At 49.8% G+C, this 12,389-nt stretch overlaps 1 protein-coding gene across 1 annotated transcript in view; it reads right to left on the bottom strand.

The window, feature by feature from the left end:
* LOC147697232 (cytoplasmic tyrosine-protein kinase BMX-like) overlaps positions 1 to 12,389 on the bottom strand; it is a 619,305-nt gene that overhangs the window by 378,346 nt on the left and 228,570 nt on the right. The window contains exon 10 of the mRNA XM_086936120.1: positions 10,984 to 11,034. Coding sequence (XP_086792246.1) covers positions 10,984 to 11,034 — 51 coding nt within the window. The remainder of the gene's footprint in view (positions 1 to 10,983; positions 11,035 to 12,389) is intronic.

Raw genomic sequence — 12,389 nt, forward strand, 5'->3', positions numbered from 1 at the left:
CCAACATTAACATGTTCTCCTGCAAATGTATTATTGGGTAATCTTCACGTTTAGGTTGACCATAGCTAATGAAGGCCTACATTTTAAAATGGCAAACATCTGTTGTTAAAATCTTGTTCATTCCACGTGTATAGCTTTAATTTAGGAGAAGGCAAAGTCACATTTACTTATCTGATGTGTCCTTATTTTCGGTCTCATGTGAAAATGTTTTCCATCAGGTGATAACTGTAATCACGATGGCGGAAAAGACACAGCAAATCGCAGTGGAAAAACCACCAGCCTGAACACGGCGGATTCACCACAGCGGAGAGGCAAAAGATTGCAGAGAGATAACCACCACAGGCAGATCGCCGTCATGGACCCAGCTCTGCACGCATTTCTGATCCTCTTCGTGCTCCACCACCAGCAAGTCATTGACCGTCGCCGCCGACGACGCAGGTACGCAAAGACACCAATCGCTGTCGGAAGGGGAGTACCTGCCAGGGCTGTGACGTGGGGAGGGGAAGGTGCATTTTGGGGAAACAGCATTTACGCTAGCACCAATATATCAACAATACAAGGAGACAACCAGAAATGACACTGAGAAACCACTACACACGAATGACTTGCTTTATTGCACATATTAGTAAATGACTCCTAAAGTAGGCAGAAGCATGCGCACTGGATAGAACAGAAAAGGTACATCTGAGGTAGCACATGAGAGGGCACAATGCAGTATCATAACAGCAACAGGGCGTGTTCCTAACAGAGCAGGTACATCAGAGGCAGCACATGAGAGAGCACAATGCAGCATCATAACAGCAACAGGGCAGTGTTCATAACAGAACAGGTACATCAGAGGCAGCACATGAGAGGGAACAATGCAGTATCATAACTGCAACAGGGCAGTCTTCCTAACAGAGCAGGTACATCAGAGGCAGCACATGAGAGGGGCACAGAGCATCAACAGTCCATGGCAAGGCACAGAGCAGGTACATCTGAGGCAGCACATGAGAGGGGTTAAGTGCATCAACAGTCCATGGCACAGAGCAGGTACATCAGGGGCAGCCCATGAGAGGGGTTAAGTGCATCAATATCCATGGCAAGACACAGAGCAGGTACATCTGAGGCAGCACATGAGAGGGGTTAAGTGCATCAACAGTCCATGGCACAGAGCAGGTACATCAGAGGCAGCACATGAGAGGGCACAATGCAGCATCCTAACAGCAACAGGGCAGTGTTCATAACAGAATAGGTACAAAAAAGGCAGCACATGAGAGGGCACAGTGCAGTATCATAACAGCAACAGGGCAGTGTTCCTAACAGAGCAGGTACATCAGAGGCAGCACATGAGAGGGGCACAGAGCATCAACAGTCCATGGCGAGACACAGAGCAGGTACATCTGAGGCAGCACATGAGAGGGCACAATGCAGTATCATAACAGCAACAGTGCAGTGTTCCTAACAGTACAGGTACATCTGAGGCAGCACAAGGACTTGTGTCAAGCGCCCCATCCCATGGACATTAATAATGCAAGGGTGGTTACAATGGACTATCTACACACCAAGTACAGTGACATGTGAGTGATGGGAACTACACCTCACAGCACAGAATCTGGTGGACTGCTCGACCTAGTAGCCTCGGACACAGTGGCAGGATCTGATACCGGATTGGGAGATACAGCCATAGCTCTTGTGACTGACACAAGAGCCATAAACCCAGACACACTGCCACCACCTGAAACAGGAGTGTGAGACACAGTGACAGCTCTAGTGACTGACACATAAGCCATAGACCCAGACACACTGCCAGCACCAGAAACAGGGGTGTGAGACACAGCCACTGCTCTAGTGACTGACACGTGAGCCATAGACCCAAACACACTGCCAGCACCAGAAACAGGAGTGTGAGACCCAGCCACAGCTCTAGTAGTGACTGACACATGAGCCATAGACCCAGACACACTTGCAGCACCAGAAACAGGAGTCTGAGACACAGCCACTGCTCTAGTGACTGACACATGAGACATAGACCCAGACACACTGCCAGCACCAGAAACAGGAGTGTGAGACACAGCCACAGCTCTAGTGACTGACACCTGAGCCATAGACCCAGACACAATGCCAGCACCAGAAACAGGAGTGTGAGACACAGCCACAGATGTAGTGACTGACACATGAGCCATAGACCCAGACACACTGCCAGCACCAGATACAGGAGTGTGAGACACAGCCACAGCTGTAGTGACTGACACATGAGCCATAGACCCATACACACTGCCAGGACATGTCCCTGTACAGTGACCAACAAATACCATGCCAGCATCTGAGACATGAGAGTGGCGGACACACACATTGGCAGTACCTGAAACAGGAGAGGGCACAACTGGCACAGTGCTACTACATGAGGCATGACAGCGAACAACAGAAACAGTGCCACTATCTGACACATGAGAGTGAACTGATCATGTTGGTCTGCCCTACGCACAGCTGTCGCAGCAGATCAACCGCCTCAGCACAAAGGGCACTTTCCTTTGTAGTGTCCTTGTCCTTTGGAGTGTCCCTGACCTTGGGAGGTGCCCTTGCCTTGGGAGTACCTTTTGAGGGGGATGCCTGTGTGCCATGTGAATCCCCGTCCCCCAACACCTCTTCAGGATCCTGTGTGTGAACTCCAGGGTAGCTGATGTTGTGTTCTGTGAAAGACTTCCATGTCCTAGTGGATGGTGTCGGTGCCCTCCGTGCCCTGCCTTGCTGCCTGTGGCTGCTTCTAGTGCAATACCCCGAAAATGAGGCCTGGTCAGAAATGTCACTCTCCGCTGAGACATCAAGTGGTGTGGATGGGGGAACTGAAGTAGAACCGTGTCCATGCGACTGTTGAATGGCTGCAGACACTGTGATGGATAATGACTGAACTCTTCTGTGTAAACCAGCAACATCGCCATGCATCCCCTCCATGAATGCTACCACCTGCCCCAACTTCCTATCGTGGTCTCGGAATGCACTGATCGTGTTGGTCTGCCCTACGCACAGCTGTCGCAGCAGATCAACCGCCTCAGCACAAAGGGCACTTTGTGTCACAGGGGCAGGGGCAGCGGTGCCTCCACCGAAGGCCACTCTGCTCCCCCTACTCTGGCGAGCATGAGCAGTACTTGTTGCAGTTGGTGGCAGTGTGGGACCTGTGTGCTGTGTACTGACTGAAGGTGTAGATTGCCCCCTCCCTGTGTCTACCAACAGGGCTGACTCACCAACACTGTCTGAAGATGAGGACGATGGTGTCTCCACATGTGAGTCCTCAGGGACAGTTCTGTCCCCCTCTCTGGGGCTGCTCTCTTCAGTCTCAGTCTGCGTGTGTGTGATCTCGGATCCGGATGCATTGCCACCACTGAGCTCTGTCGTTTGTGGGTCAGTGCCCTCAGCCAAAGCTGAAAGAGAGAGAAAAGAGGTATACCTAAGTGCCACACTCACGTACTGCAAATTACAAAATCAAAACTTCCTTGACTGCTGACCAACATGTAGCACCCATCCTGCACACAAACCACCCCTACCAGACATCTTCATGTCAAAGAACCGGGGGTGCTTGTGAAACATGTACATCAAACAAACAGGGCAAGTGCATGCAGACCACCACACATGTGGTGCCATGGGAACACAGACCTCTACGGCATGTCCTGGGACCCTGCACTACAATGCAACTGGTATGTCCACCTGGCTGACATGGATGCTAACGCTCACTCCGCTAATGGCACCAACATGCAATTGCTGCACAATATACACACCACGGATGTCACTACTGTGTTTGAGCAGCAATACATGCATGCACTCACAAGTCACAAACACATTCAGTATGCTTACTGCCAGTTTGCTGCTGCTCCCCTCTAAACCGGGTGGACAGGTCCGGATGCGTCACAGCAATGATACGGAGCATTAGAGGGGTCATGGTGCGTCGTGCAAGCCAAGATGATCTTGGAATCTGCTGCAGTGTCATCTCCGACACATTCTTGCTGAGCCTGGAGATGTCGTACCATCGCTTGTGGCAGTGTGTGTGTTGTCTATTGCACACCCCCACCGCCCGTACATCACGTGCTATGGTCCTCCACAAGGCCTTGCGAAGGTGCAGCTTGACCTACCATGATGGGAGACAAGAGGGGAAAGTCAGTGGACATTTGGCCATTCACACAGATAGAAGCAACACGTATCCTTCAGCAGCCATGCCCAGTACAGCACATGTGAAGGTCCCAAAGCACACCGCCAAGATTGCAGAAGCCAGGAGTCAGTGACCACCTCATCCACACCAACATGTCCCCCACTTCACTTACCACCTGTCCGGGGGCACCGTAGAGCCGTTCATAGTGGTGGAGCACACCGTCCACAAGGACATCCAGCTCCACTGCGGTGAAGGGATGAGACCGGATCTCTCACACCCTCTGCATGGCAAGGTCAAGGACTGTGGTACAACAGCAGCAGTTGGTGGATTGCTCAGCAGCTGCAGGTAGAGGTGATGGGTGCAGGCAGCAGTTGGTGGATTGCTCAGCAGCAGCAGGTAGAGGTGATGGGTGCAGGCAGCAGTTGGCGGATTGCTCAGCAGCAACAGGTAGAGGTGATGGGAGCAGGCAGCAGTGGCTGGAAGCAGTGGATGTGTGCTGCAGAAATTCACACATTTATAGGGCCCTGAGCTGATATCAGTGGCACACGTCTGCAGCAATTGGTTTTCCCAGGCTGCCTCATTCAAAATGAGCCAATGACTGGCCCTGCTGTGGCGGTGCATGGCTTCCGTTATTTTTGAATTTGCTTATGAGCCCCGTGTTACCTGTTTCCATTGGCTACATATGCAAGGACCGTCACGGTCACACACCGGCAACCGCATGTGCGAGCTACAGCATCATTTGAAATTCAACACTCACTGACGTCGCAATGGCGGAGCAGGCATTCCACGGGGGCGGGGCAGGCTAACACATACATTTGATTGTGCAAGTGGGAATGGCAGTTGGTACCCCCCTTTCAGTCACATTGCAGCACCCACCGCAGACTGCCGGGTGCGGGCGGCTGCCCACTGCTGGGTGCGGGCGGTGGGTGACCGCCGGGTGCGGGCAGTGGGTGACCGCCCTGTGTATTGAGGTTAGCCTTGCATGGATGGCCCTAGCCGGTCACCCACCGCCAGGTGCGGGCGATGGGTGACCACCGGGTGCGGGCAGTGGGTGACCGCCGGGTGCGGGCGGTGGGTGACGGCCCTATGTAAAGATGTTAGCCTAGCATGGTGTCTTATTTATGTCCATTACTTACATGTGTGGTCATACTATTGACCTTGCCAGTGGTTAACAAAGGCCAGTGATGTGAGCCCAAGTTGCGTCAGATGTGCATGGCTATGTGTTGACGTCTTGGTTTTGAGGTCACACGTTTCTATTGGTACACATCTACACAGTATATCAAGGCTGTGTACCCACATTCTGAAGCTGTCGTGAGTGTGTGGTTTGTGTGTGCAAGTAGCATTGATGGGGGTATACATGCATACTGTGTATGCGTATGTGTGGCTTGTAGGTGAGTGTGCTGTGATGACTACTGTGTTGTATGTGTGCCATGCTGTTCCCACCAATCCTGATAATGATGTATGTGTCTGTCATCCCCACACCTAGGTGACTCTGCGTACCCAAACCGACTGTGGCTGCTGAGCCCCTAACAGAATCCTACTACCCCAGGTGAAATGCGCTTTAATGAGGGCCATGGGAGGACACGTCGGGTAGTGGAACATACACTTGGACTGCTGAGGTCTAGGTTTCGCTGCTTGGATAGAACCGGAGGGGCCTACAATACTCACTCGGAAAAGTATGCAAAATCGTGATTGCCTGCTGCATGCTCCACAACCTGGCCTTACGCAATAATATTGCACTGATCATGGACCCTGCAGAGCAACAGGTTGCTCCGCCTCCCATACCACCCATGTCCAGTGATGAGGAGAGTGGGGAGGAAGAAGGTGTGGACCAAAGGCGTCAGCTCATTGCTCGCTACTTTCCTTGAATGTGAGTAACTACCTCTTGTGCTGGTGTTCAAAGCGTGATGTATGTTTGCTGGTGATGTGTGGATGTGGTGTGTGAATGCTGCCTGTTCTGGTATGTTCTGTTCGCAAATGGGTGTGGGAGATGGTGTACATGCAATGATCCCTGATGTGTGTCCTGTAATCCGCTTAATTAGTGATGAGTGTGGTTTGTGGGATGTTGCTGCACGGTGTAGTTTGATGGGTGTGATTCAGTTTCCTGACCTGTGCTTGTTGTTCTCTCATTATCCCTAGGTCACTCCCACAGAGGCATGATTCTCAAGAACATTGATCCCTGCACCTGGTAAATGACAACTACTAAGAGTGTTTACGTGGTGTTTTTTTACAGGGTGTGGCTTACTGTTTGGGCATATTTACAAATAGGTGTTGGGGGGAAGTGAGAGTTGAAGGTTATGTCAGATGAAAACACCGTGAGGACACCACATTGTGTGATGTACATCTAGTCCAACAGACGTGTACCAGTGCTTGGCATTGTGGGGCAAGATAGTTCACAGAGTGAATGCCAGGCTCAAGGAATGGTGAAGTCAGTGGAGGCCCCTCTTCGAGCGAGTGGATGGTGCATTGCCACTGCTCTCAGCTGGATCCAGCCTCGGATGGCCCCTCCGTCTTGGAGCAGGAGTGGGACCAGCTGTGGGGGCAGGTTGTTCAGGGACGACATCCCTGACAGTGGCCTCAGGTGATGGTGGCGGTGGTGTTGGTGCCCTGTCCCACTGGCCACTTGGGGGAGGGGGAGGTGGTGCGGCGCGGGATAACCACTCCCTCCAAAGAGCTGTTTGCTGCCCCATGAGGTCAACAATTTGTTCTATTCGGGTGTCCACGGACCGCAACAGCTGGCAGGTCTGTAGCGAGTCTTGATGTGCCCGATCCGCCTGTGCCTGCGACCGCTCGTAGGAGGCTTCCACTCTGGCAATGGCATCCAGGGTCTCGGTCCCAGGATGGGCTGGGTGTTGTTCCCGACCTTGCCTTGTACCTGCACTCCTGTTTGTGACCTGTGACCTCACCTGTGTTCTCCCCTGTCCACTCTCCCTGCTAGCCTGAGATGTCGAAAGCCCATCATCAGATGATGGGTCAGGCAGGGTGGCACAGGCAGGAGTGGTGGTGGTGGTGGTGGTGGTGGTGGTAGCTACACAGCTCACAATGGTAGGTGTTGGTGTTGTGACACTGGCCAAAGTGGTGGAGGCAGGGATGTCCTGGGAGTCTGATGGCCCTGGGAGTGTGCTTGGGCCAGCATCGTCCTCTGCACCGAGGTGTCCATGGAATCTTCACCGGAGAGTCCTGGCTGTGAGGGGGACGACTGGTGCTGGCGGTTGCTGGTTTACCTGTCAAGTTGCGATCACCTGAGGGACAAGAATGTAACAATCAATGCTGTGGACATGACAGGTTTGTTGTTGTTACATTACAAATTACTATGGAATCAGGACATGGTTGTTGGTGTCATCATGTTGGTGTGGTAGACAATACTGGGCATTATGGTGGTGTGGAGGTGGGGAGACAATACTTGGATACGTGTGGTCCGGTTCTGCTATTTGATGGTGCCCCTGTGAAGATGGCTACCTACCTGTATGTTTGAAGGAGGAGATGCACTGGTCAGCAAATGGTGGGCGGACTCCATCTTGCTCTGGGATTGGAAATGGGGGCCTGTTGGGAGTTGTAGTGCTGGATCCAACCCCGACCCACCCCCATCCTCCCTGTGGACATGGGGGCCAGTTGGGAGTTGTAGTGCTGGTATCTCGCCCACCACCCCACCCATCCCCACCCTCCCTGTAGACATGGGGGCCTGTTGGGAGTTGTAGTGCTGGACCCAACCACCCTCCCTGTAGACATGGGGGCCTGTTGGGAGTTGTAGTGCTGGACCCACCCTCCCCCCACCCCCATCCTCCCTGTAGACATGGGGGCCTGTTGGGAGTTGTAGTGCTGGTCCCACCCTCACCCTCCCTGTAGACATGGGGGCCTATTGGGATTTATGGTGTTGGCTGCTTTGACAACATGCACGCCTGGGAACGTAGGAGGCAACATTTGTGCTTGGTCGTGGCGGGTGCATTTGAGCCCAGGCCTTCACATTTGGGTGACTGTGTGGTCCACATGCATGGATTGGAGCCTGGGAGATGTGTCTTGGCAGTTGTGCAAGGCAGACCATGACAGTGTGATAGTGGTCATTGGTTTGTACTTACCAGCCTCAAGTCCCTCTTCTATTCCTTCCAGGCTCTCAGGGTGCAGTATGCCCAGCACCTTCTCCTCCCATTTGGCAAATGGTATAGGCTCCAGGGGAGTGCCGCCGCCAGTGTGGTGTGCCCGCAGGTGGTTCTTGGCCCTGATGCCTTTCTCCCTTGCCTTGAGGTCGTGCCACCGCCTCTGGATCTCGTGTTTGGTGCGTGGCACGGTTCCTGAAGTATTCACTCTGGTCACTATCCTGTCCCACATGTTGGTTTTGGTTGCCAAGGTGGTCTGCTGGACTAGGTTGTCGAACAGATGTGGTTCGACATGGATGATTTCATCCACCATGACCTTCAACTCACTCTCTGTGAACTTGGGGTTTTTCTTGGGTGCCATCGTGTGTGATGTACAAGATGGTGGGGTGGGGTGGGGTGTGCAGGTGTGTGGTATGTAGGGATGGTGTTGTGGGGGTTTGTGTGGTGGGTGTGTTGGTGTGCAGGTTGTATGTGTGTTTGTGTGTGTCTGCTGTTTGTGCTATTCTGCCTCTTTCTTCCAGCTGTGCTGTGATGCAAAGGATTGTAGTAATGGGAAGGATTCATTTTATACTCTGTGTGGTTGTTGTGTCCCAATGGTTGTTGCCAGTCAGGTGTTCTGTGGGTGTGGTGACTTGGGTGCTCTTGTCTGAGCTAGGGGGGGGGGGGTGTCATTGGGGCGTGTAGTTGTTGGGGGTGGGTGTTTCAGGTGTGTGTGTGTCTTGTTTAGTGTGTTTTCTATTTACTTCTGTCAGCCATTTTAGAATCGGTTTGACGGCAGGGGTGATGTTCGTTTGGTCCTTCCGTAGTCACCCTGTTTATCGATGATTTTTTTCCGTGGCGGTCGTGGGAGGTGGTGAGTTCCGTTGGAATGGCGGGGTCATCCTAATCGTGCAGCCGGAACCTCCGCAGGTCTTGCGGCGGTTGGGCCTGTTTCCGCGGTGAATGCTTCCGCGGCGGAGGGTCTTTCTGTGGTACCGTCCACTTGCGGCAGTCTTCCATGTGATCCGTCTGCCGCGATCAGTGTTTAATGTGATCCGTCCACCGCGGTCGGTGTTTGCTTTCAGTAATATCCTAACGCTACCGCGGATTCTCCGCGGAGCGGTCGGGAGTATTTTTGCCGCGACCATGGCGGACGGAACACGTTTCCGTCCGCCATCCTAATGACCCCTTTAGTTTTTTAAGGGCCTCCATCAGGCTTAGGTCAAGCTGTGATTAACCTTGGCATCGGGATTTACAATTTTTTATGTTATTAGGCCACAATGGATGTACTGTATCACAATTTTGCATTTATGTGAAGTTTTACTGATGTTTTTTTTACTTTTATGGTTTAATTTGAAAAACCGAATACAGTTTTGATGAAGATGACTGATCAAAGAGTGATTTTAATTTGATGATTTTCAATGTGTTAACCTTTTATTAAACCTTTATGATTTGACAACGTAACCACCCTCTGCCTCCCTAGAGGAGTCTAATGATTTTCACAATATTTAAATGTATTGATTTTATGGGCTAACCTCAGCTGTGGACTTTGTTACAATAGTTAGCGCTTTATGGGCATCGAATTTGCAGAAAATCAAAGCGGTGCAACACCTCTGCTCAGTCAGAAACAACAGGTGCCAATAAAGAAATATTTGCAGAAAGACCAGGAAAGGGAAGAAAAGTTCACCTTACTTTGCAGCACAGTTCTCATTTGAGAAAGAAGTTATGGACAGAACACTGAATTCAAGATCAACAAACGGTCTGCAGCAGACAAATGCTCAGGGGTGGAGATCTATATTGTAGGTTTAGGGGCTGACTTTGCAGGCTCAAGAGTTGTATTAGAAGGTAGAGACAGTTCAGCACAATTAACAAAGAAGGCACAATATTGAATGTTGGGGTGTTGCAGATTATGGGATACATTTTTCCCGCAGATCATATTTCTGAGAAACAAAATGAATCTCACTCAAGTAAAATGTAGAAATGGAAAGCATTGCAATATACGTTCAGGAGTCATCATTTCCAGTTATCCATTTACGTTTTAAAATACCATGTTCTAGACACTAGACACTTTAATGAAGGAACTTGCCTCAATTAGAAAGGGAGAGAAGCCCTCCCTACTGTTCTCTTGAAGAGCTCTGTTTGACAAAGGTATAATTTGGCTTGATTTCTTGTTTCATCCATTTATTTTTAGGACTTGCGTCACTAGCCTTGTGAGGACTTTACTTACAAGGCGAATTCGTTCAGACCCGGACAGTGAAGCCTGCTTCCAATTATGGAACTTCTCTCGTGTCGATTTATGATGCAAGAGGTCCTTTGACAGAGAAACATTTTGCCGCTGACGGGAAATCGAGCGGTACATTGTAATTTAACATTTTGTTGCGAACCTGAAACATGAGTTGTAGGAATCTTTCTGCATATGGTAAACATGGGCTGGTGTCAGATGAACTGGTCCTGAAAAAGCACAGATTTTCCCATCAAATTAGGACACCAGAGAGCACAACCGCCGTGGCATCATCTTGGCAGTTGTTCCTGCTCCTAACTGTTTGATGGAATGTTCGAGACTACAGCCTGACCGATCATCCGGTGTGTCTCCCCTTGGGCTCTCCTTCATGACAACCTGGCTCGTCTTTTTGCAGAACCTCACATCGAACTTGAAACCAATTTTACTCGTTTTAAACCTTCATAAACATCACCAGGAGCATGGAGATCTTGGACAGGTTGAAAAAAACTATTGTTTACATTGACCAAGAGTGTTTTAGGTTAACCACCACAGAGCTCAACACTTACTCAAAATTCTCAATGTTCTCATCTTCTATTGCTTCTGGGGTTCCTTTATTCCTACAATAAATAACACGAAAACTGTTGTGAGAATACATTACACTTGGAACCCTCCAAACCTGTAGAATTGCTTTAGTGATTAGAGTGGAGCGAACATGAGCTGAGAAAATAGGCGAAAGGTTGCTGAGTCAACCTGCTTTATCGGTATATTACATTTTAAAGGTAATTTAAAGGTCAGGGTAACATTACCCTACTCAGAACACTTTTGAAATATTACAGAAGACAAATAGACAAGTTTGACTCATGAGAAAAAGGACAGGGCAATTCCAGGAATTGAGTATAATTTTAGGAGATGTGAAAGGGATCTGTTCAGTGGCCTTGACAATTATTCACAAGTGTTCAAAGAAGATTGTCGTCCACATAAGAAAATGCACAATGAGGTGAAGGAGTTAGAAGAACACTCGTATCACGTCAATTCGATGCTGAACGTAGTAATAAGGGACGCAAAAAAGGCCAGAGTAAATAACATTATCACCGGGAATGATATCTGTTTCTGCACGCGATTAGAACCTTAATGGTAATTAGTAAAAAGAATGGCTTTAGACAGGTTTTGCCCATTTTATTAGTACATCATACTGTTTTACACAGGCAGTTACTGCCAGCTACAGGCCTGTGGTAATGCTCACCTAAAACCCACAGCAAGTTCAATTTGTATTAATTTCCTCACAGCACTGCTAAAATGATGGCAAACGCGGTTTGCGCTCATTTTTGTTCTGACTCCCTCACTTGTCCTTAGCCAATGACAATAGCACATCCTTTTGGTACCTAGAGCAGTAAGGATTATTGTAAGGAAAAGTTCCATCACTTGAAAACATAGGGGCATATTAGCAACAAATAGTGATATTTAAATGCGCTAAATACGCATTTTTTTTTTTCGCTGCCTATGGCCGGATATTATCACAGAGATAACATGCTATTAGCAACGTTTATTTCTAATGCGATAAACTATCTGGCGATAGCGGCTCAATGTGTGAATATCGCTGGAAATCCAGCAATATTCAGACATTAACGCTAATGGGGACTTAAGCTGAATATCACCTCCTATTGGATATACAGGTTAATTCATGGTCTGAGCAGGCGTTAGGTTCTGGCGATAATCGCGCATAGCGCAAATTTTTTTATCGCTTCGCCTGCCTTGCTAATAGGCGATAGCTGTGTTAGCGACTTCTTTCAGTCGCTAACAGGTTGGGTATGCCCACTTTGCATGTCATTAGTGATAAATATCGCTGACATGCAAAGTGGGGCCCAAACCTGTAGCTGTCGCCTAAAAGCTGTCGCTAACTGCTGTTAGCGACAGCTTGCTAATAGGGCAAAATAAATATCGCCGCTTTAGCGGGCAAAAGTTCAGCTAAAAC

This window comes from Lissotriton vulgaris, chromosome 8 (assembly GCF_964263255.1).
Source record: "Lissotriton vulgaris chromosome 8, aLisVul1.2, whole genome shotgun sequence".
NCBI lineage: Eukaryota > Metazoa > Chordata > Amphibia > Caudata > Salamandridae > Lissotriton > Lissotriton vulgaris.